Below are 25,892 nucleotides of genomic sequence, written 5' to 3' on the forward strand. Positions count from 1 at the left end.
CTCACTTCTATAATCGCGATGGTAGAACTAAAAATGAGAGAAGGTTTTGTGGCCAGATAAATTGCAGAACGTACTACACCTTCAGTTTTTGCTACAGGTTAACAAAACCAAAAAGCAGTAATAGCTCACAAATTTTCACAGCTTCCCTTCAGAGTACCAACTAACAGACAGGTGCAAACTGCTGGTGATTACTTTCTCTCTTCCTATTTGGTTTGTTTGCACTGAGGTTCAGGCCTCAGCCAGGCCCCGGCTGCTGTGTCCAGATACAAGCTCTCTGATTCGACCACAGCCCTGCAGATTCCGGACGAGGCCAAGGAGGAGGGGACTACAAGGAGTGAGTTGAGTAAGCATTCTAGAAGGGCATTTTTGGTCTCACAAGCACAAACTGCTGAAATTCTACACATTTCTTTGTGGGGCGTTTGTATTAGTTTTGTTTTGGATTTCTAGAAATGGCCTGACTTAGCTGAAATTCCCACAACCACAGTAACAACCCCCTGTCCACTATGCATCAATAGATATTAGCTTTGATGTAGTACAGAACAGTCCTGTATTCTTCCTGGCTGTGTCACTCCAGGCAAGTCAATTAACCTCTCTGAGCCCCAGTTTAATGCATCAGTAAAATGGGAATAAGAATAATCTTTACAGTGTTTGTGTGAAGGTCAGATGAGATAGTGTATATGAAAGAACTCTGTAAACGCATGTTTTTAAAAATGTTATCTGTTTAGCTTAATTTCTCTCTCTAAAATAAATCTTTTCTTTCTTTAAGGTTAAAAATCAGAAGCCTTTCTGAATTTATCTGCAGCCCCAAGTTGTACACAATTGTTGCTCCAATTTCTTTCAAGTAATTTCAGAGGAAATAAGGTGTAGTACGGATTCTGACCAGTACGGATATTGGATCTAAGCTGTGTTTCACATGTGTGCAGAAAGTAATACACTCACATAAATACCCCAATGTCCTGCAAGGTCTGGCTCATTTGTCACCCCATTCACAAAGCCTCCCCAGATACTCATGGCTGGAAGAAATCTTGCCTTCCCCAGAACTCACTGTACCTGTTAAATTCATATCATTTCAATTCGTAACTATTTATTGAGCGTTCAACTCGGGGCTAGGGATTGGGCTAGATGCTGAGGATACAAAATAAAGAAGACATGATCTCTTCCTCTTGTTTATGGGCTGTTAAGTTACCACCACAAAGTGTGAAAAGTGCACTGATACAGGTACTTGCCAGAAAGAAGGGTGACATACAACAGAAAGCCAGCAACCTTACTGAAGCAGGCCGGAGAAAGCTTCACAGAGGCTGTGCCAGTTGAGTCTTGGAGGCTGAGTAGGAGTTCACCACGTGGACGTGAGGAAAGGGCATTCTTGCCGAAGAAACAGCACAAGCAAAGACGTGACCACGTGAGGCTCATGCATTAGGGGACTGTTAGAGTGCAGGCTGCGTGTACAGGAGTGCCATGAGGTGGAGGGGCAGGCAAAGGCGGGCCGGAGCAGGTGGGGGAGGGCCTTTGGCGACTCTAACAATCTATCCTGTGCTTGGCTGTTCATATCCTCATCTTCCTTGCTAGACTGTAAGCTGGTTGAGGGCAGGACTCAGGGCTGACTGCTTCCTCGGCATCAGGCTGGATGCTCTACCCAGAGCAGATACTCAGCAAAGAAAAACGGTGAGTGCGTACTGAGACGCACAGGTCTGACACTGTCTCCCTGTCGCACAAGGGCAGAAAAGGCTGCTGAAATACAAATCTGCACTAGATGCGCAATGGGTTACAATTCAGCCGGCCCCCGAAAAGCTAGCCTTACGCCTTCCTTTGGTACTTAACCCACTTTCCAGATGATGCGCACTGCTGCCTGCACAGGAGAGCTGGAAAGGGGGCCATTTCTGAAGGCAGGAAGCTGAGCTGCCCAGCCAAAGCTCTGCTGACCTCCCCGACAGGGGAAGGAAAAGCTCGTTTTGGAGAAAGAATTTTCCAGCCCTGGAGCTGGTGCCTCAGGCCCTGCAAAAGCCAGCATTCCAGGGTTGCCGATTTGCCTTCCCCAGAGTTAGAGCGAGAGTATTGCAGAGGCAAGCCTGTGGCTTAAAAAAAAAAAAAAAATCATGTTTAATTTAAAAATTAGAAACTGGAGCAGGCTGTGAGCACAGGGGTTGATTGAAACAAAATTTAAATTCCTGTCAAGCCCATTTAAACATGGGGGCCCTTCATAGACAATTAGCTGCTCCCTGTGAATGCTGAATAAACTCAGGCCTGGTCACTGCGAGAAGAGAGGCACCTACTGTGAGGCGCTGAAAAAAAAATTAACTAAAATCAGGCTGTATGAAATATTTAGCCTTCCAGTATATCACAGGGGTTTCAAAGTGTAAACAAGACAAAAATCGATTCCTTGGTGCCCTCAAATCAATCCCCTAAAATGGTTAGGGCATCTGTTTCTGCTAAATTTTGTTTACATCGGCAGATTTGCCTTAATTGCAGTTGTTTATCTCTCATTGTCCCTGGGGCCCTAATCTCCCGATTACTAATACTTAACACTCATTTCACATCTAAAGCTACTTCTAATCCTCAACAGGTTTTGGGGGGGCTCTTAAAATTATTGAAACCGCAGAGGCGGAGACACAGCCTCTTTGTGAAAGGAACATTTTCTTATCTACTACCAGCTGGGCCCAATCATCACCAGGGATGGCTACAACAAAGGTGCTAAAAGGCTCTTCTACAATGACTGCTGCTCCGCTGGGGATTCAGAGGATAAAAAAGAGCTTTGATGGAAAAATCTGAACAAGAGGCTAAAGCAGTCCAGCCAAATAAAGTTACTGTCATAATCAAATGCTGTCAATCACCATGAAAATCCAATTAAAAATGTCTCAGCACAGCCCTCTTAAGTGGAAAAATGTACCCTATTTATACAAATTTTTGTCAACTCCACAACAATCCCACAATTAGAAAGTCCTGCTATTAATTGAACCCCCCCACCCCAAGTTTAAAAAGAGATGCAGGCCATTCAGAAGCCTTCTGAGGGAGCTGAGACACACAGAGGCTATTGGTATACAATTAAGAGTTAATCGGGTTACATTTGAAAATTCCATTTTTATTTGTAGCAAGGGAATCTTTGCACGAATAAATGAATGGTACCTATTCTCCTACTTCAGAATCAGTGACCATTTATATTAAGAGAACAGAGAAATGGTAAACCAGGATACTGGGAAGAAACTAGTCCACACTCTGGCAAATGTCTCTCGGTAGACCACGGCCTAATGTTTAATTCTAATCTTGAAAATCGAATAGAGGACAGAAGCCCAAATGTCTCCACTGCCTTTCTGCAGTCTCTAAACGGCCAAGTGAACCTCAAGTTATCTGCAGGCAGATGTGGCCCCCAAATAGCCGTGTATCTACAAAAGGCCTCACTGAAACCACCGGACTCGCGGTCCCCAAAGGTCTCTCTCAAAACTGCTACAAATTAAAAAGCAAACAACCCATTAAACAAATCCAGCTGGTTACAACTGTAAATAGGAGGCTTCTAATATTTTTCCAGCCCTTGAAATTCCTGGTTAGACTCATTAATTATTGATAAGAATTGCATCTATTTATTGGAGTGTACTCACAGGAAAACAAGTTGGCTGCTTTCAACGGCGATTCCCAAATCACAGAGACTGGGCTTCAGGATCCTTTTGTATTTCCCCCACAAGTGGCTGTCTCCAGATTTTTCAACCTAATCCATTATCCCCGAGAGCTGGGGGGCACGGGGTGGCCCACATCTGATATGCTGATAAAGACCTTGGGGTCCTCTGCCATCAATCTAACCCGGCAAAGACGGTGCTGCCCAGGTGGTCTCCTCTAAGTCTTGACTCTCTAATGACCTCTTGATTTGGATTTAATTGTCAAAGGTGAATTCCCAAGTGGTCAGAACACACGCCAAAGATCACAGGTGCCACTGAGCAAGGCCTGCTTTACACTTTCTTGCTCTTCCAGTACTTCCAGGGTGTACAGCCAAACCCTAGTGCCTGTTCTGACTGGTCTGGCTATACTGGTTGTTAAAAGCTTTGAATGGTATCCCTGCAAACACTGCAACGTCCTAGAAATTCTATTATTTTGGTGCCAAATGATTTTACCCACATGACCTCTCATAGCAGGAAGTCAAACAAAAACCTCTGATCAGACCATGTAGTTCTAATATGGCCATCCTAACTTATACTGAATATCACAGAGTCCAGGGATGGCTTGTTCTTGGGTGAGTTTCCTCAACTTTACTCTGAGTTCCTGGAGAACAAGGGACATGTCTTGTTTGTCTTTATGTCTAGTACAGTGTTTTACTGAAACGGATTAGAACACAAATGGCACATGCAAAGAATAATCGATAGTGGTTTCTCTTCTTTTAATCAGAACAGAGAACTTGCCTGAATGACAGCAGCATAGGACCAAGCTAGGAACTGAATTAAAGATCATGCTCCTCCTTCAAGGCACTTACAATCTAGTTGGAGAAAAAAGGTATCAAACCAGTGAGTTTCACCTGGAGAGCTTTTAAAAACAACAAAAACCCCCAGTATCTGCTCCCTGGCCCAAATGTCAGAGATTCTTTGATCTGGGTTGAGATCCAGGCATTTTTTTTTTTTAAACCCACTCAGATGGTTCTGATGAGTTGCCCGAGTTAGGAATCACCATACTGTATGAACCAATCTGTGAATCTACCATGAATATATAATTTATGTAATTAATCGCTGTTTCAAGTTAGAGGCAATAAATGGGGGAGGGCTTCCGAGAAGGGAGCAAGCACTGTGAAGGGGAAGAGTAGGGAAAGCTGCAGGGAGGAGGATGGAGAAGCTCAAGGACAGCAGAGAGGAGAGAATCCTAAGCTGAGGCCATCACCCAAATAACAGAAACTCCCTGTGAGCTGAGTAGCGTCAAAGGAGGAAGGAATGTACAACATACTCTAAAGAGCCAGCTTAGCCGCTGTGAATGTGGCAGAACACTGAAAAGCCGCCCCACTGATCCACTTTACGGCATCCAAGGTAACCAAACCGTTCCTGTGGTCTATGCAGCTTATTGTGCCTTGAAATGTGATGCTGGAAAGATGACAGTCAGTCCAGTAAAACAAGAAAGAAGCCTTGCAGGCAGGAGTTCAAAAAACCGCAATCTTAAACAGGCAAATCATCGCCGTATTAAGAGATCTGACTTGACTGATGGAGGAAAAAAGTTATCCTAAACTGAGAAATTAAAACTGTCAGATCGCCATGATCAAGGAATGACAGATTTTATCTATCTGTATCTCTCTTGCTATGTGCATGTATATAAATACACACACACTTAACACACATGTATTTATCTGCTAAAGTCTCGTGAAGAGATTAAGCAGTCACGTCTATGGAAAAACAAAGCTTGTTTTCTGGGGTTATAATCTCTCTGTTCTTGCTGAAGTGCTAACGTGTCATCAAAAATTCAAATTAAAGCTGTCTGATTGTGATCTCAAGCATCCAGACAGTGATTCTGCCGTTGTAATTATGTGCAATTAAAAGCTAAAATCAACTTCTTACTAGTGGATTCCTATTTATAAGCAGACACAAACAGATGATTTTAATGGCCTTTAGAACTTGAAAAAAAAAAAAAAAATCATTACATGGTTGTCAACTGGCCCCCAGGCTTCTGTGATGCCTTTTGTGCTTGAAGAAAATATTTAGTTGAAGTTTCAATCCTACCCAGGGTTTCCCCCTGCAAATTTGGGGTGCCTTGGCCAATAAGCTGATGTGCGCCTCCAAATGAATAACCAAAAGCAAAACTGATGTCTGCAAGAACTGGAAGCCAGACACACACGTAAGTCTGGCCCTAAGAGTCTATTTTAAAACATGCTCCATATGAGGCAACAAACTAGCTAAAGGTACTAAACTACCACCAAGTTCAGAATTGCTTATTAAACCATCATTAGTATCTTTTTAAAAATTTATTTTATATGATATTTATTTATTTTAAAAAACTTTCTATTGGAGTATAGTTGCTTTACAATATTGTGTTTCTACTGTACAGCAAAGTGAATAAGCTATATGTATACATATATCCCCTCTTTTTTTGGATTTCCTTCCCATTTAAATCACCACAGAACACTGAGTAGAGTTCCCTGTGCTATACAGTAGGTTCTCGTTAGTTATCTATTTTATACATAGTATTAATAGTGTATATATGTCAATCCCAATCTCCCAATTCATCCTACCCACCCTCCTCCCCCCTTGGTATAAACCATCATTAGTATCTTAAAAAGCTTAGATTGCAAGCACATGGTCCGTGAGCACTATGCAAGGGGGCTGCGGAAATGTGCCTTTCCTCATATTTGTACTTAGGACACCTGTAAGCCCTGGATCAAAATAAACCGGAACTCATCTTTGATCCATTTAGTAGAATGAGGTGATAATGCTGAACTTTATCTGAGCCCTGCACTCCCAGAAAGGAGTAACAGGTGAGGAATCTCCCTACTCTCTTGTTAGCTACAAAGGACCATCCTGCTCACACAGAGATAAGACCCCTTTCCATCCTTCCTCATGACTTCCGTAAGACTGCCGGATGACTCCCTTGTTTACCTGCCTCTATAACCTTGGCCCCCTCCAGTTGCTTTGAGACATTCCTCACTAATAAACATTCTCCCTATTGCAAGTGCCTGAATAAAATCATCTCCTTAATCGTCCCATGCATTTTGTGGGGTTGGGTCCCACAATGGTGAACAAAGCCGTTTGGTCTAAACCCAGAAGTCACACCGGAATTTGAGTGCTGGAGAGAAAAATCCTAATGTGGTGGTTCTTCCGATTTTAAAAGGGACCATGCAGATGCCCAATTTATCACATACCTTGATTAACTTAGAGAACAACCCACCAATCTATCTGAAAATGTAATTACAATCAGGTTTGGATAAGCAGAAAAGCTACCAGTGACAATTTAATTTAGAGGAATTAAACAAGTTAACATCTCTTTCCAAGTAATTAAATGTTTAAACAGATTTTTCTGGAGCAGTTTGGTGTTTATTAGCCCCCAAACAATACCACCTTCAATACATAAAGCCTTCTCTGAGAAATGAGATGCCTTCAAGTTTGCAGCTGCTGGGATTTAGACGAAGGAAAAAAAATCTAAAAGCACTATTTTGATTATAACTGACACCCCTCCCTCAAGATCCACACCTGCTTCTCTTGTATTTCCAGTCCCACTATTTACTTGCTTTCTAAGCAAAATGTCAAATTTCAGTTGCAAACTGCACTCTGTGTTTCTTCTCAGGCGCCTGGAGAGAAAACCAAAGCTGAGGAAATGCTAAACGAGGACGCCCTGCTCTGGAATGTACAAGGAAATACACAAAATAACAGGCATTATTAGAACCTAAGGAGAAAAGCCATGTTTTTCAACAATTACTAAAGCAGTATAGTTATAGCATAAAGACAATTTCTGCGCCAGCTTGTTTCTCTGAAATTCTCTCTGCCACTGAACAGCTAGAACAGATAATAACTATTAGTAAATCAAACTCCTCTGCAATATCCAGCTGTGCCTCATGCATTTACATACAGATAGAATGGGTATATGTTTTTAATATGTATGTGATACGTACTTTTACCACAGTCAAAGTGCATGGGACAAAGGAGGAGGAGAATGGCAATCGGATCAGCATGAGATAATAAAGTGGCCTAGCTAAAGTATTAGCCAGCGATTGATCTCAAACCGGGATGCTGCTTCTTCTGACCTGATTACTTACTATGCATAGATTCCATTAAATAGAGCTTAGACATGGAAAGCTTTTGGAAACACTCTAAATGCATAGAAGGATCTACAGCGCTCTGAATCCAAATTGTAACTGCATAGGAGCCCATGGCCCACACCTTCGCTGCTTGAGTCAAGGTCCACATTCAGGATAGGCTGAGAGGTTAAAGGGCCGCCTGAGAGCTGGTGAGAAGCCCTGCCGCGTCCCACAGGGAGGGCCCTTCCCTTTCCTTCCCTTCCCCCAAGCAAGCGTTTCACCCTCCAAATGATGCCTCCCTCCTCAGAGGCTTGTCCTGTCCTGGCTGCAGAGCTCTAACTATCAGAGTGGGAAGGTAGTGAGAGAGCAGAACAATCACTTAGGGTCACGGTCCCCTTTGAAAAACTGATGACAGCCATGAATTCTTCTTTAAAAAAATGCAAATCCCCACATACATAGACAATTTTGGATGTAATTTCAGGGGCTCTGACAGACTTCCTGAAGTCACAGACCCTAGGTCAAGGATTGCTGATCTGGTCCATCCCCTTCATTTTGCAGATGAAGACACAGAAGTGGGGGGGGATTGGAGAGCTGCTGACAAGGGAAAGAAAGCTTCCCTGCTAAATCCACCTGACCTTCGTTACAACAGAACCCGAAAGGAAGATTAATTCGGCAGAAGGAATTCTCTGTGGTTTACACAAGCAAATGGTCTATAGAGTAAGGTTGCTCACCTGTCCCTTTTACTTAAAAATATGTAAACATATAATTTGAATAGCCAAGCCAGCCACGCACCTCTCCATCTCTGTGCCTTCACCTCAGGTTGTCTCTGTCCCTGAGTGCAGGGGTATGATTCTTACTTTTTTGCTTCCCTCAATCTGATGACTGACACTTTGGGAAACTTCCCCTACCGCCTTCGCATCACCGTCCTCTCCCCTCTTGCTGCAATCCCATCAATCCTTTCTGACTGGCAGAAGCTGCCCTTTTCCCACATAAGCTGTGACATGTTTGCTTGGTTGTCTGAAGCCTCTGAACACCGTCTGCCACCTCCTCAGAGTTTCTACAGCCTGGAAACTTTTTTCTAAGTTTGATGGTCTTCAGTCACAGAGCTGGGGCAGCACTGATATACGTCTTTCCTGTGCTTTACATCAGAGTGATTTAAAAGTGGGTTCTTTAATTACGGAATCGTCGTCACAGGAACAGAAAGAGTGTATGTGGGGTTCCTATCTGTCTTGCTGTGTCAGCATGCCAAATGCTCCTGGGCTGCCTGCGTGGCTTGTTTTCCTTTGCTGGGTTTAAAGCTGACTCCTGATGCATGCAATAACTCTTAAAGAATTGGAGAAAGGTCAGATCTTCCCCAAGGATGAAGGACTTCCCTATAACTGAATAGAGTCCACGCAAAAGAATTAACTCAAGAAAAAAGGTACTTATGGGTGGGTGTGCTGCTTCTATGTCAAGTCAAAGTTTTCAGACCTGGGTACTAGGGTTCCTTCTATTAGAAGTGGAATTTCTTAACAGATTGCCCAGCTGGTGGTGGATATATTGCCTATTTGAACTCTACCTTTGTGGGTTTGTGACTCCATGAGGCCAATGTCAATGGAATTTCTGTTCCAGCAAGCACTAGAGGTTTCACATTGCTCTGAAAAGGTTTGGGGACTCGACACACTCATGCTTTGCCCATCCTTTCCTCTGCCTGGAATGACCCCTTGCAAACTCTCTATTAAAATTCAATCCATCCTCCAAAGGCCCTTTTCAAATGCTACCTTCTCGATATAGCTTTTCCCCATTTCCCCATATGGATCCCCACAGAACTCTGCAATTCTTTTATAGTACTTAGTTTATTCTAATTATTTGTACACTTGCCCTACCCCCTGCAACACTGTATGTGTGAAGCTTACCCTGCATCTTCTGCTGAGTCTAGCACAGGACTTAGCACATAATGGTCTATAAATATCTACTGAATCAGTTGTCTGCCTGGTTCTGAGATCTCCCAAGATGATGTGGATGCCGATGATGAGACTTCTGAGTTAATTCTTTATGTAGCTTAAGGGCTACGTGCCAGAAAATGGTACCGGTTCATGTGGACCCTGGCCTCCCCCAAATGTGAGCATTAAGGGAAGTTCTTGGTCCAATTTTAAAACATTTCCACTTAGAACAGAAAAACTGTAGCCATCTTAGGAACAACCACGCAAAGCAGAGAGAATTAAACAGCTAAACAACTAAATGAGTTCTAACATTGGGATTTTAATAGCCTCTAGCGTCTAAACTTGAGTTTTACATGTCATCTTTAAGAATGATATGGTCAAAAATTGCAAAGATTATGATTTTTAAGACTTGGGTATTCTGGTGTATAAGGTGACTCCACCAAATAAAACAACAAAAACCACTTGAGTGCCTGCTAAGTGCAAGGCCCAGGACCAGAGGTGAGGGTGTTTGGGCACACCTCTCCCTGCATTCTGATTTACTTAGGCTGGGACTTGCTGTGTTCACTGGTGGTCAGGGTCACACCCAAGTTCATGTAAGAGTTCCGTGATGGCAAATCTGTAACTTTCAATATTTCCACCCGACTTCACCTCTGATGCTCTCCCTTTGATTTGCAAAATGCAGGCACATAGGGAAACCTCAACAATCCTGCAGGCCTCACAGCTGATGTGGTCCAAGCTGTGCAGACCATGTTGGTACCCTGCTGGCTGGAGTCACCACGCTTGGGAGATACACTGCTCTTTTTGTGAAAGGCAGGCCCCCCTGCCCCCCCCAACCCCAGTGACAAATGGGCTCTACAGTTCATGCATTCCAGAGGACGCTCTCAGCTTCCAGATGGGAGCACCACCAAACAGGTTGTAGATGGAAAGGGAAAAGGAAAAATTAAAGCTATTAATATTCTGGAAGGAATAAAGAGACTGGTTTCTTAAGGGGGTCCCTAGGATGTGACTCAGGTTCCTCAAGCCAGGGACAGCCCACTTTCTTTCCTATCCCCTTCTGGGCCCAATATTTTGGCCAAAGGAGGGCAGGGCTCAACCCCCGTGACCACAGGAGCCTCATACACATTCCATTGTTTCCTGCCCCCTCACTGAGCCTGTACTAAGCCAGGGGGTGCCTCACTATTGCTATACCTAGGGGAATAAACTCATTTAAATCAAACTGTGAACAGTACTAGAAATAATGTTAAATTAAGTATAGGATGGTGCTTCCTGTGACAATTTTTCATTGTATTTTATTGATTTATTGATATTTATTAATTAAAAATATGGGACGGCACACACCAGGGTGTATAGTTGTAAACAGATATATCGAAATACGTATTCCTCATCTCTCTCCCCACACAGACAGCCACGTATGCTTGCTTTCAAGGCACTGAAAGGACTCACCCTTCAGCCTTATCTTTACAACTTGCCACCCTGGAGTCGTGTTCCCTACCAACACATACATCCGGATGCATTTATGAGTGTATGTACGATCTGCAGATGTTTTATTTATAAGTGGCCAACTCACTGCAGCATTGAAACATGCATTTACAAATAGATATCTGTTTTATGAAACCCTATTCCTTTGTTTTAATAGCTGAGCTATCCAGCCATAGCATGATAATGTACAAGGTAAATGGGTCTCCATCTCTAGAACCTGTTCCAAGTTTCCTCAAATGTGACTAACTGCATGAATTTCCCAACCATCAGAGATCCCCCCCAATCAAAAAAAAAAAAAAAAAAGACCAGTTTATTCTACACATGAAACCTGCACAGTTATAAATTGCAGGGGTTTTAGGGGTGAACTTTAACTTGAAACTACCCTGAAAACTGAGATTTTGCTCCAGGGGTAACATGAAGAAGAAAACTACCTTCCTGGAAAGCACTTATGATATAAAAGGGAAACATACGGCTATTTTATATTTGGGGATGAAATCTGTATTATACAGAAGTTTGGGTGCTTAGAGCATTTATAAGGATGAAATACAAAGGCTACAAACCTTTGAACCGATATCTTTAAAATGATTATTATTTAAAGTGATGAGAGAAAACTAGTCAGAATTTGTCCTTATTGCAATAATGTAAAGACAGGGAATGGTATGCAAAACATTAGAAAGAGTAGACTATAATTATTATTTATTAATGCTTGATGCTAACGTTATTCTAACAGCTTGTGCGTTGTCAGATCAACAATCTGCACTAAATAAATGACCACTTGGGAATTGTTAGGGAACGTCTCTGTTCCTCTCCCTGCTTGACTAAAAACTGTCATTTGCAATCAAAGAAAGCGGCCTTGGAGCTGAGAACACAGCACTTGCAGCCTTGTAGTTGTCTCTTTCTGAGGAAAGACCAAAGATTCACATTAACTTGATCTTTTGCAGCCAATCTAATTTCATTCTACATGAATCCAAGAGGACTCCATGCCACATTCAGAATTTCCTGTAGGACTGTACTAAAAACTTAATATGCTGACTATCTTCTCTGTTACCAATCCTCTGAATTCTGAGAGGCTGTAATAGCAAATGAGGACAAGGAGTAACCTAGATTAACTTGTGACCCTTGAGTGTGAGGCAAAGGAAAAGAATTCTGCATTAAGTTTCAAATTGGTGATGGGTTTTTAAGAAGTGAAAACTACTATCTGAGGATGTGAGCTTCAAAAGCACCCACTGAAATGAAGTAAATAATATTGGCTTTGCTGAGTCTGTGGATGCTTTAAATCCCATTCTGGTCCTTTTAACAGAATGTTAAGCACAGATATGTAACTGGAGAATTCTAATGTAACTAAAAAAATCTACTTACCATCAGTTCCTCAGGTGCTGGCCTTTCTTTTGGTTGTTTTCTCATGCTGTAAGAGAAAAATTCATATTATCTATATCACTTGTAAATTTGTGCTATAATTTCCACCATGGACTATTTCTCCTGGAATTTGAATGTTTTCAAAATTCATCATGTTCAATTCTTGGCCAAATCATTAGCATGTATTCCCTTTCTTTTATTTTGGCCTTCAATTAATCAGATTTTGGGGGAACCTCATGAATCAAAAACACAAAGATTTTTTGGGGGGAGTTACTCTTGCAATACAGATAAAGAATGAATTTAAATTTATCCTAATTCTACTTCTGAAACTAATGTGAAAAAAAAAGCAGCAATGTTCGTTTCCTGACTCAGTTATCAATTCACTTCAAACAAATTTAGGGAACAATATACTTCTTTTTTGGTAACTGGGATAAGACAATAAGAAAAGAAACATGACTATCAGGTCAAATGAGAAAACATCTCATTCCTTCATTATTACTCCAAATGACAAGTAATATATAAAAGAGGTCAGGTATCTAGATAATGCTACGAAACTACAAATGGGTTATTACATTATCTCAACTTTCATTTATTTTGGCTACCATGCAAGTTGATAATTCATTAAACAGCTGTGGGAAAGTTATGTTTGTCTAAGCTGCTTAAAGAATCACATTCCTCCTGCAAAATATTTCATCTTATGTGCAATAGTCATAATTAGTAGCTATATAGCATGTACTTAGCTACGTGATGAAGCACCCAGTCATGGGACTGAGGTAACTGTGGGTAAGCTGCCTACTTGATGGCCGATTTATACTGAACTCAGAGTATCTGTGGGATGAAGTCATGAAAAGAGATTGCTGCTTCTATTACTTGGAAAATCACACAGACACTTTTTTTTATATAAGGCAATCTCAAACAAGCAAGAAAAAAAAAACCCTTCATACAATCTCTGCATTTACTGACAGTATTTTTTTTTTTTTAAGTACAGAGATCTAATGATCATTTGGTAAACAAGAACCGTAGTTATGAACCATTAATGACATCGCGGACATTTGCCTTCCCTATAAATAACCATATGCACCTCTCAAATACTGCATCCATTAGCAAGTAATTCAAGCTGTCTCGCCAGTGGAGTTGGTAACAGTCTTAATCTGACATGCCAAAGTAGCTGTATCTCTTGGGAAAACAAGGCTATTACCCACTATCATTTCTGTTTTGGCTTGACATCTGTGGAAATTTCAACACAGGTTATCCCTCCCTCTGTCTCCATAAAACTTTTATATAACAACTGATTAATTTTTTGGACAGAAGGCAGGCAAAGCCCTATCTGCTTTTCTCCCTCTCTGCTCAGAAAGGGCCCCACCCCCAGGTTGGTCTCAGACCACATAGTGGGATAAGCACCGTGGTCACGGCACAAATCCAACATCTCGGAGCGGGTGATGCCAAAACCTGGAGCTCCAGGCAGCTTGGGAGTCGCACGGTCTATTTTTCAATTTCTGCATTTCAAAATGGGATATTCCCATCATGTACTTCTGTTTCTAGGAATTTCATGTAAAGGAAATTAAGAGAGACTGATACATATTTCTAGATAATGGCTCTAATATTAATGAGCTTAGGATTCTAGTGTTTAACCAATACGTACCCTTTTTTCCAACATGGCATATTTTGGAAATAAAATGTTTGCAGAGTGAAAACAGTTTTTACAAGCTACGGAATATTATGTAAGTATTTTAAATAAACAGAAATAGTGTTAATAAAAATTTTAGAAGTTGGGGGTTAAAATTCTCTTCCCCACATATTCTCCTATGGAATATAAACTACATGAGACATTTTTATTAAGAGGTAACATATTACATTTAGTCAAAAAGGTGATAAAGCTTGACGTTTATATTAAGGAATATTTCTTGGTTTCACTTTAGCGGCATCATCAGATGGATCATGGGGGGGAGGGGGAGGGGCCAGCGTACAATCATTTCGGTTTAGCAAGGAATCCTGAATGCACCATTTTGTGGCACCACAGGAATGAAGGGCTCATTTTCCACTAGTGGACGCAACTCTGAAGGGGTGATGAAATAAGGACTTTGACTGAAGGAGGGAAAGAGAAGTAAAGGTACTTATGAAGGAGTTCCAGAATGTCCAGAACAGTTGCTAGTTAGTCCTGTCTCCTGCTTTGGGGTGGTCATCTCTCTGCCCCCAGTTTCCATCTCTCTCTCTCTCTCTCTCTCTCTCTCTCTCTCCATGCTGGGGTGAGGGAGAGGGCAGAAGGATGGCAGAGGAGCAACTAGGCCTTCCAAGACCACATGGGTCCTTCTGAATAGGGGAGAGGTGGATAATGTGAAAGGGGTAATAAAAGAAAACTTCATTCTATGGGAAGGAAAAAGGCAGAAGGCTGGAAAAGAACCCTTGGCAGAAAAATGCCTGTTTCCTCAGGTGTAAAATGACAAGGGGTTGCCTAGAGACTCTAAGGGCCCCTTTGATCTAAATCCTGTGGCTCCTCTCAGTTCTTATAATGGTTAAAGTGGGCCTAGTGGAACTGTGTTTTCATAGTCTCTCAAACATCAAAATTCATTGAAATGGGACACCACTATTGTGTCTAAAATATAACCAAAGATAAAAGTTATTTACTGAAAATCCAATGAATTAATAAACTATGCTGCTTCCACTAAGTGATAGACACTTTTATGGGTAACTTGAGGTTACATTAATAAAAATAAGCTTCATATGTCTGTTCAATAGGGGCTATAAAATTATGTATTTCTTAAAAAAAAAATTGGATAGCAGCAGTACCTGTGCTCAAAGAAGGAGCCTGATTCTCAGCAGTTTATTAAAACAGGAAAAAGCCTCTAAAGTACGTTTATGACCCTTTGTGTAAATAACGTTTACATAATTTAAACAATTTCTTCAGCTTTGCTGCCCCATCTGCCCAAGGCCCCGAAGTCCCTCCCGTCTCCAAAAGGAAGCAGGGAGAGCCATAAGGTCTCACAGAGCCGCAGAGTTAATGGCATGTATCATTTACATTGAGGGCATGGCATGTTTGCAAACGGGCTCACCACTGAGTGATGAAATGTACAAATGGCTCGGAGAACTCTCCAACCGGAAGGACGGGTGAATCCTGGGATGGAGGAAAAACAAGTCACCAAAAGTCACAACAATTCCTTTTCTTTCTTTATACCCTCCACCCCCAATCCCAAAGGAGCATATAAAGATGAATATATAACAAGGATTCACCACCATGTGGAAAGGAAAATAAGGCCTCATCCAATTAAAAAAACAGTCTACACTCTCTTCCACAGGTTTATGTAAAAATGCCAAATTTAAAGCCACACACATTTTACCATGGTGAGAAACAAGAGAGCAAAGAGGGAAGGGAGGTGAAAAAAGGACAATGATAGCCACAGGGTAGGAAAGAAGGTAGGAAAGTGTAAATGAGAAATTAATGATTATTTAAGTAACACACAAATGGTCTTGTAATTAACAAAGAGCTGTGAAATTATTCTTGTGTTGACCTTTGTTTCTTTTACTGGGTTTGCTATTTACACTTTCCTTTTTATTTACATTTATTAGTAGATACAGCTGCTCTTAACTGCTTGCCCCTAACTGAATCATGTGGGTCAGAGTTGGTTTTTTGGGTTTTTTTTTTCCCCACTTTAATAGAAAAGCTTTTTATAGGGGAAACCGTTTCCTGAAAAGGAATTTCAGCCTATTTGCCAGTCTAGGCAAACTCATCATATGAGAAAGCCAGTGAATTAAGGACACAATGAAATATGCCCACCTTGCCCACAAACAGAACTAGGGTGGAGGTGGCAGTCACTCAAGAGAGCAGAAAACTACACAGCAACAAACGACAACTACCATGTAACACAGGGAGCAAACCCCATTACCATTTGCAAAGGAAGGCTTTAAGAATTTAGGAGTTTTTTCAAGAATGACAGAGAGCGCCACTGTGTTTATAGTGTAACGGCTCAGAATGTAATGAAATTACACTGCAGAGTACTTTAACAGTCATCTCATTAGACCTACAGTTGGAACAAGAGAGCCACATAAAGTAGGCAGCTGCAAATGACTCCATTCTCATCTATTCTCATTTGCTATTAAAAATACCTTTCGGCGGCTTTTTTCCTCCCTGACATCCCTACACAAAGTGCCCTGCAAAGTATGATACATGCACCTATTTAAATTAACAAAGGAATGACTTATTTTAATCTCACTGTGCTTTGGAGTGCTTTGGCCATTTGGATGAGCAATATATCATTACATACAACCTTCCAGCGCTGCAGGCAAGAAACTCAGAGCATGCAGCATTTGGTGGGAGCCAAACAATTTCTCTAGCACACAACTGTGTCAAATGCATGCATGTATTCATTATTGAGAACGAGAGGGAATAGCTTTGATGTAGTGGAAAAAAGAAGATGATAAAAGCACCTCTGCAATACGCGTGTCATTATCAATGGTGGCAGATAGATACAACTGCACAGCCTCCTATGTGATTAGTAAATATACATATAATTGCTGTGACCAATTATCAGAAAAATGAGATCGGTAATTACAAGACAGAAAATTAACTAGAACTCTTATTAAGGCTTTGTTTCCAAATCAAACAATTGGAAACTACCGGAAAATACAATTAAATCAAAGGGAACTGAGAGGGTCAAAGGAGCCAAAAAAAAAAAAAATCCCAAAGTTAAAAAAAAAAAAGGAATGTGAACCAAATGTTTCTTAGTTTTTGCATATCTGTCCTCTCTGAATTGACATTATTTGTTCAGAAGAGGGGAAGGTTAGTAATTGTAAACTTAAAATTCTCATCAATAGAGAATGGCTTCCAAGAGGAAAGGAAAACAAAGGAAAATGGGAGTGAAATAAAATCTTGCCAAGTTCAAAGGATTACATGCAGGCATTACATAGAGAGGACGTGAAAGAGGGTGGGGGGCGATGAAATAGTCTGCTCAAAAGAAACAAGGCACGCAGTTAACATGACAAGTTCTCGATAAAGGTACTATAAAATGGTCACAAAAGTCCTATCAGTTTGAAGAGCAAAAATAAAACATGGTATCAATTTCAGCCCAGTCTGTTTTAGGAAAGCCATATATATCACCAAGCCTGCAAGATTCTACAAGGCCCAGTTCAAGAGATGACATTTTACTGTCTCAAACACTATTAGTAAAAAGACAGTTCAAAGTCTGAGGTACAAAAATTACGGACTCTGATCAGGTAGTTAGTTTTCTACGTCATTCCTTTCTGAAATTTTTTGGGAGGCTGTAGTGCTGGAAGTGTCTGAGTAGTAGCTGCTTTAAAATGAATGTTTAGGAAAATAAAAGCTTACTGTCTTAATGTGGCTGAATATTTACCAAGATGGTTAAAATTCTAGACTGGTTTTATACAAAGATCCTGGTATAAAACGTGATGCTAATGTGGGCCTCATTTCAAAGTATGATACCAAGAGTAAATTAATGAATTATAGACTAGGCAACTTGATGAAGATGTCATTTTAACGTGGATGAGAAACAAAATGAGGAAACTGTGACATCTTTGCATGGGTAGTTAATTTTATTTAAGGCCTGATATTGTAGCCTGTTAAGTTCCTCATAATATAAAACTAAGGAACCCTGGGTGGTACCCATGAATAATTTATTTCACTTGTGAAAATGCCAGCCCAAGTCGACTTTGCAGAACCACAGAGAGTGGATTCTCATCTCAGTGGTGCCTGGAAAGAATCAGTCATCAAAGATGCGGGGGGAAATTCTAATCTCACAAGCATAATGCCAGATATTTCTTTTCATTAATATCCACGTCTCCTGTGTATCTCAGAGGAGAATTTTCTGAGACACAGAAGACTGACTAGTGGGGGGCGGGTTCAGAATGCCACACGCAAACACGGGGTGGGGGAGTCCTCTGAGAGCCTCCAACTCCACAGAAGCACGCAGGCTGTCAACAATCCAAAGAAGGCAAACGAACAGACCTGACAGTACTCCCCATGCTGGAGGATTTTTAAGTATACTTTTCTCACTTTTAAGCAAGTAAAATTAGAAGTTAGTTTAGATCAGGATGTAAAAAATCTCCGAGAACCTGTCTATTTCGTTATCTGATTCCAACCTGTGTGAAGGAGGGAGGGAGGCTCGCAGTAAAGCCACTCCAGCATCGCCGTGGCACCCAGGGAGGGAAAGTAGCCGGTCACTGCGGGGTTAGAGCGAGACAGAACCATGCCCAGGGGTTCGGAGGATCTGGTAAAGTCACTGCTGCTACTTATCAGAAATGTTCTCTGTGGAACACGGGTTCAGGCAAGATGAAGAAAAAATACATTTCAAAAATGTAAACACAAATTAGAGAAGCAGTTACACCAGCAATTCTCAGTATTGGCTGAAATGGACTCTAAATTGTTAATAAAAGTCACTCTCCTTAAGACCCTGGGAGCCATACTTCACCTTGAGGGCTTCTGGGGGGATACTTTTCTGTTGAACTTCTAAGCATGGAGGTATGGAACGAAACAGTGGACACAACCTTAACCAAAAGCCTTGACCTGAGATTCCGCTCCTGAATCAACTTTAGCGTCCTGCTAAGGGAAACAGGCCGAATCCTGTTATGGAGCAGGCAACTGTTATATAAAAACAGCTGCTGCAGCCATTTCAGTAAGCAATTCTGGTCACCACAGAAGACAGTCTCCAAGTCTCAGAGGCTTTGGGAACTACCTGGTCAGCCCCTCCTGCTAAACAACTGGAACACAAGCAGGCAGCACGCTAGAGAACAGCGAAGGACAAGAAGAAAGTTTGAGTGATGCCTTTGCCTTGTGAATAATGAACAGTTCAGGAAGGTCAACCCATTACAACAGAAGCTGTTTAATTATTAATTATGTGCAATCTATGAGCAAAAGGACAAGTTCAGAATGTTTAATGTATGCTAACTTCAACTGGACTCTCTCTGGGTATTTTGTTATTAGCACTTGTCAGCAAGGTACTCAAGCATAAAAAAAGGTAAGCAGCAGAAAATCCGAGAGTGTATGTGTGTGTGTGTACCTGCAACGAGGTGGGGGAGGGGAGAAGGAGGTCCAACTCCAACCACAACTGCTGCTGGTTCACCTGCAGAGTAAGTGTGCCAAAAAGTACACTTTGTGATCTTGAGAGCAGGCAAGTAAGTTGGATACTCCAAATAAAGAAAACATAAATGAGAAAAATGCTTTTGAAATGACTTACTTAAAAGGGGAATCATTATTTTAAAGGCATAGTTTTTTTTTTTTAAACCATGTTGTTTCTTGGCTTTAAAGAATCCATGTCATTAATGTTCACGCACATGCTAGCATGCACACACGCACGCACACACACACAAAGTGCATGTAAAACTGGTAGAATCTGAATAAATTCAGTGGATGGTATCATGTCAATTTCCTGGTTGTGATATTGTACTATACTTATAAACTGTTACCATTGGGGGAAACTGGGTGAAGGGTACATAGGATCTCTCCATATTATTTCTCACAACTGCATGTGAATCTAAAATGATGTCAAGGGCTTCCCTGGTAGCACAGTGGTTAAGAATCTGCCTACCAATGCAGGGGACACACGTTCGAGCCCTGGCCTGGGACGATCCCACATGCTGTGGAGCAACTAAGCCCATGTGCCACAACTACTGAGCCTGAGCGCTAGAGCCCGTGAGCCACAACTATTGAGCCCACGTGCCACAACTAGTGAAGCCTGCGTGCCTAGAGCCTGTGCTCCACAACAAGAGAAAGCCACGACAATGAGAAGCCCACGCACCGCAACAAAGAGTAGCCCCCGCTCACCGCAACTAGAGAAAGCCCACGCACGGCAACGAACACCCAACACAGCCAAAAATAAATAAATAAATAAATAAATAAAATAAAATGATGTCAAAATAGGAAGTTTAAAAGTAAAAGGGTAAGGAGCTATTTTTGTTTAAACTCATGAGGTCTAGATTTTTAGCAGAGCTCTGCTTTGAATAATGGAGAAGCCTGGCATAACTATTTAACTGGAAAAAAGTTGAGGGATCTTTGCTTTACAAATATACCTGAGGATTTAATTTTTGCCTTTAATTCATAATTAAATATGACAATGGAACCTGACAATGATGTGGTGGTTAATTCAGACACTGATAGGGCATAGACACAAAATGCTGTATAAAAATGATACAATCATTCATTACTTATTTATTGCTTCACTCATTCAACAATTTTCTTGACCATCTACCATGTCAAAGGCACTGGGCTGGCATTGTGGGATGACTGATACTTGATCCATAGCCTGGAAGAATTTGTGCATTGTTCAGAGGGATAAGATGTGCACCCCTAAGAGTGATGGGGAAGAAACTTATTGTGAGAGTCTGGAGGGCTGTGAGATACCGTTTTTGCTCTCCCACTTTCTTCCTTCCTCACTTCCAGAGAGCACCTGGGGGTGAAGGGACCTTGAACATCTTAATCTGTGTCATGTTCCCTTCTCTTGTGCAAAACAGACATTCCTTCAAACCAAGATTTTATACGTATTGGCAGTAAAACGTAAAGAAGATAGAAGGACAACTTCTCAAAAGTCTCAAGGTGTTGGCCACACTGGTGAATTCTGAGGTCAGCTGTGCTGTGGTTAGATTAAACCAGGCAAATTAAGTGAAACATGGCAATCCTTTTTAACAGTTTTTAACAGCCTATTTCTAGACTTCTTGGTGTCAAGCCATCAAGCCAACACGTTAATTAACATTAGAGAATCACCTACAGTCTGACCAGTACTGAGAGTTATAGTCTAACATTTTAAAAATAAATCTTTTAATTCAAGCCTAATGTTCCCTTGGCCTGGCCCAACAATTTCTGGTCCTACACACTGGGGTTCATACTAACTGGCACAGCTCCCCTAGATCACTCCACATCTATCTGCAATGCTGGGATTGAAGGTTGTTTGTGATTCCAGTGGCTTCACATCAGGCAGGACAGCATTTTGCCTTATCAGATCCCAAATTGTTTTTTGATCCTCCACTGTTCACTGCCTTAAAATAGCATCTTTGTGAGACAACTGGCAGAATCCACAGGACAAATCTGCTCTTGACCGGGGACGGAACCTCATTTATTTGGGGAGGACACAAAAAACAAAAAAACTGGACTCTCACCTTTAAAGATCTCCACAGAAGAAATCCCAAAAATCTACCTATCCAAAGTGTAATGCAATGGTAGATTCTGGGAAATGAGCTCAGTTTTAATATTTTGAAGGTCTTCAATGTTCACATCTGTAAGTTTTTGCTAGAGTAGACTGTAGCCAGGGAAAAAAGGCAGTCACATCTCATCAGAGAGAGAAAGGTGGGAATGGATAGACAAATGCTCAGAGAATGACTCAGCCCAGTTAAGATATTAGTAAACCAAAATTCCACACCGGACTTGTACAAATTCAGTCAACGCCTGTTCAAAACACCTAGTTTACTTAAAAATATGGTCACCCTGTCAGGAAACAATCAGTATTTTGACCCTAAGTGTATTTTTGATTTCACAGTGCGGATGGAACTGACCTAATCTGCAGGGTGCTATGAGGGACAGCGCTGGGGTGAGAAAGAGGCTTTGAGTTTAGGAAGGCTTGCAGATGGACGTCATCAGAAAAGGAAGTCTCTGACCCTCTTCAGCTGGAGACCAGAGAGCCCTCATCTTCCTCATCCCACACCACATCAAGCCTTGAGCAGAGAAAGTGAAAGATGATTCAATTTCCACACTGGGTCACCCCATGCTCTGGGTTGCCAGACGTGACAAATTACATGTGTGGGCATTTTGGTGTGAAGTTCTAACCACTGGGTCCCGGCTAACAGTAGCTGTTCATTTAACTTGTCTCAGATGGACCTGGAATCAGGGGCAAAAGGCCCGAATTTTCGCCACTGAAACACCCAACTTACCCATAAACTTTTAAAACATGGGAGAACCAGCTATTAGCCAAGTACAACCAGATGGCTTACAAAAAACACAAAATTTAAATTAACAGGTCTAAAGGAATCTCTGAAATTTGAGATTATACAGATTTTTTCCTATTTTCTTTTTCTCCTAAATGTTTTGGCAGTTCTTCAGTACTGTGATAAAAGAGAAGAGAAACAAACTTTGTCATTTATGTCAAAACTAACCCTTCATTTTTTTGTCATTTAAAAGACTTACATTTACTCAGAGATTTTCTAAACATATGGCAAAGATCTTGGTGTTTCATAAAATTCCTTGAAAACAGGTAGGTGGAGAACTGGAAAATGAATTAATCTCTTAAACCATATTTGCAATTGCTTGCTTTCCAAAGCCAATGAACATCTTTTTTCTTTTTATTTTAGGTCTCTCGTTGGTCATAAGCTACAGTGTACAGTTATTATTTAGAGGTGCCTATCTGAATGGTACACACACACACACCTGCACACTAACATCCACATACACCTCCCTTTTCAATGGCTTAGGCAGAGCAGCAAAAAACATGCTTGTCTCATACCAAAGGGATTTCACTTACAAAAGTAAAACCTGTTATTGTCCCCTCTCTCTATCTCTGTAGCCTCCCAAAGCATTTCTATTGCTTTTTCATAAAACACTGCTGCAAATAATCAAGCATGACCACTGACATCCACAAGATTGAGTTTTAGGAACCATTAAATGAGTTCACCCTCGTGGGAAGCCTCCTGCTCAGGCTAGTCTAAAGGTAATTATTCAGCAATTCCTACCTGTGGTTTTACCTTGTCCCTATATAGTGTTTGAATTTCGTACACTGGTAAGGTCAGTTTTTTTTCCTCAGGAAAAGTCCAGCTACACATGTTTGATCCAGGACCTAAATTATAACGTTAATATACACACTGCCATTTCACCATTAAAATTAGTCAATAGGAGAGGAACAAAGAGAGGAACAGGGAGGGAGGAGGGGAGGGGAAGTGAAAAAAACATAGAACCACATACTGTGAAATGAACAAGTTCAGTTAGAACGTTCATCAGGATTTGGAAAATCATAATGCCATCTGCTACTCTGGACCTCAGAACATCAGGGATCTCGTGGGCCCAGATGCTTTCATTTCCAGGAGGAAGGAAGGAACTTACACTCCCTGGAATGCTGCCTCCATCCTGGAATGAAGGCAACACTCCAGCCGACCAGTCTGGAATCTCTTTTGAGAACATTTGCACTGTTCACAGACGTGTTTTCCCTGGTTTAGGGAAAATTAACGGCAGGCAAAGTGATTACAGCAGCTAGGCAGTGAGGCAGAGCAGTGCCCCAGCCCGAGCTGCTGGGTAACTGACCCTAGCATCCAACTTGGGCTCAGGGTGTGTAGGTCCCATCATGGTGGATTAAACGAGCATTGTCCTACGGCTGGATGAGACTTCACAATAGAGCAACACATGTTAAATGACAGCAGCCAAAACTGGCCCCACCAGGCAACTGCCCATTCACAGAAAGCTATTCACAGGCCTTCACCACCAAGAAATTAATTCATTAATAATACATCATGCTTCATGGACAATTCAAAGAAAACAACACAAAGCTACTTGTCCAATGACTGTCTAAAGATGCAGAATCTTCCCTGGTTTAAAAAAACCCCCAAATCTAATTGACTTACTGAGATCAAAATCATAGGGATGTTTATGCTAATATTTTGATTAGGAAAAAAGAAGAAATGGAAAAAGTCTATCCACTGAATTCATTCAGTGCCACTAGGAAATAATAAAAATATAGATTTTTTTCAGCAGTAGCTAATAAAATCTGACTTTATGTAACTGTATTTATTATTTTTTTGTAACTATTTAAAAAATTATTTTTTCCCACTTTAAGTGACTTTATACATTCTTCAGACCATCAGGAAAATTTCTGCTTTTAACTTGTTTCTTCTGTTACATTTTTAAAACTTCCTTCTTTCTTTCTCCTTCCTCCCGACAGCTCATAAATATGAATTCAATATAATTATAAATGAACAGACATTAACTTTTGGATTACTGCTGTGTTTTGGTAGAATCTTAATGTCATTTCTAAAGAAACAGTTATTACCAATAGAAAAAGTAATTACTAAAGGAATCATGGCCTTAATGCTAACCTATTTTCAATTTTCAAACCAGTCAAACTGCATTAATTTAAACATACTGGACTTTTCAAAGGCGGTATTAGATTTCTAAAGGTTGCCTTACATAAAAGGAGAATATCGGTTTTCAGGATCCCAATTATACATTCCTCACACTATGAGAGAGGTCTAGTTAACCATATCGCTGCAGGACACGACTATTGTATATCTACTTGTATTAACTTACCAAGTTTCTAATGCCTCCCAGTCATTAACTCATACAAGTTACAAATAACATGAAATCCCACATCATCAATACCCATTTATGCAAGTGGTTAGAGTGTCAGTCACTGTGGTGGGAAGCTCTAGGCATGCACGGGTCACGTCGGACAGCTCAGGCCATCGAGTCTTGTCTCACTTTAAGCTACCTGCAGTTAGGTGTTGTGAAAGAAAGAGGCCATCCTAGGATGCTGGGAGCAGGAGGGATGGGGGATGTTCCTTTTATTTTTTTGCTAACTTCAGAAGCCAGAATTATGGCGAAGTCCCTCAGGCAAAAAATGAATAGATATTATTCCCTCTGGAGCTGGTTAATACCACTTTTTGAATTCCAGGGGGGTATTATTAGACAGCCATTTTCCACACCCTCACTCCCCCACCCCCACCCCCAGAAAGCACCTGCTACGTTCACAGCCCAGCAGCTTCTCGGTTAACCAGCCCTCAGTTAACCTGTCCAAGAATGAGTGATTCTGCACAAATGAATTTTTAAAAGATAACAGTGGTTTAAGAGCCAAACCTTTTGTGTACATAAATCTTTCTAAAAGGAGTCAATCTCCTCCCTGCCAACATAAACAGAATATGCAGAAGGGAATTCAATTATTTCGTAAAGACACAGAGTCATTCGTACAGACAGCGAAACTGAACTGTGTTGCAATATACTTCTGCCCTTGGGTCATGTCTGCAATGCTTTCTAAGTTGTCTGCTTTTACAGTTTTAAAAAATAATCTCTTCCTTTGATGCCAGAAAGTTCAGCTGTCACTTTTTGCTTCCATCAAGGACAATTATAGTATAGTAAAAAGAGTCCCACCCTTTGTCCTTCAGTTTCCTCATCTGTAAAACAGAGTGCTGGGGAAAGCAACATGACATTGGGGAACACTGGGGAAACATTTTATCAACCATAAGGGTTAAGGCTAGACTTCTGAATTTTGATAAAGGACTGTATTTATTAGCTAAATATCTCCTTGTCATATACTATTACTTTTTGGATTGTTTTTTCTGAGGTCTTAAAAAAAAGAAGTAGTAAGTTCTTATAATTACGTGTAAATTTCATTCAACAAATATTTATAAGTGACTACTGTACATCAATTAGGTGCAGTACTAGGAAGATAGAAATAAAAAGCCTGGGAACTTAGAGTCTAGTTGATAAACTTCTTATAACTGGGTCTGAAACAGGAGTTGATATAGTTCTGAAC

The 25,892-nt window shown here is 41.0% G+C and overlaps 1 protein-coding gene and 1 long non-coding RNA gene across 4 annotated transcripts in view; one reads left to right on the forward strand and one right to left on the reverse strand.

Annotated features, from left to right (window-relative positions):
• Positions 1 to 1,430, forward strand: part of LOC130707484 (uncharacterized) — a 53,841-nt gene extending 52,411 nt beyond the window's left edge. Inside the window, exons 3-4 of the long non-coding RNA XR_009007378.1 lie at positions 233 to 343; positions 767 to 1,430. This is a non-coding gene — a long non-coding RNA (uncharacterized LOC130707484). The remainder of the gene's footprint in view (positions 1 to 232; positions 344 to 766) is intronic.
• The window catches only part of MAP2K5 (mitogen-activated protein kinase kinase 5), a 261,514-nt gene that overhangs the window by 23,702 nt on the left and 211,920 nt on the right, over positions 1 to 25,892 (reverse strand). For all 3 annotated transcript variants that reach the window (XM_007166074.2, XM_007166073.3, XM_057542056.1), the window contains 2 exons: positions 15,495 to 15,556; positions 12,448 to 12,493 (listed from right to left, as the gene is read on the reverse strand). In XM_007166074.2, coding sequence (XP_007166136.1) covers positions 12,448 to 12,493; positions 15,495 to 15,556 — 108 coding nt within the window. The remainder of the gene's footprint in view (positions 1 to 12,447; positions 12,494 to 15,494; positions 15,557 to 25,892) is intronic.

This window comes from Balaenoptera acutorostrata, chromosome 3, assembly GCF_949987535.1.
Source record: "Balaenoptera acutorostrata chromosome 3, mBalAcu1.1, whole genome shotgun sequence".
In the NCBI taxonomy this organism is placed as follows: Eukaryota; Metazoa; Chordata; class Mammalia; order Artiodactyla; family Balaenopteridae; genus Balaenoptera; species Balaenoptera acutorostrata.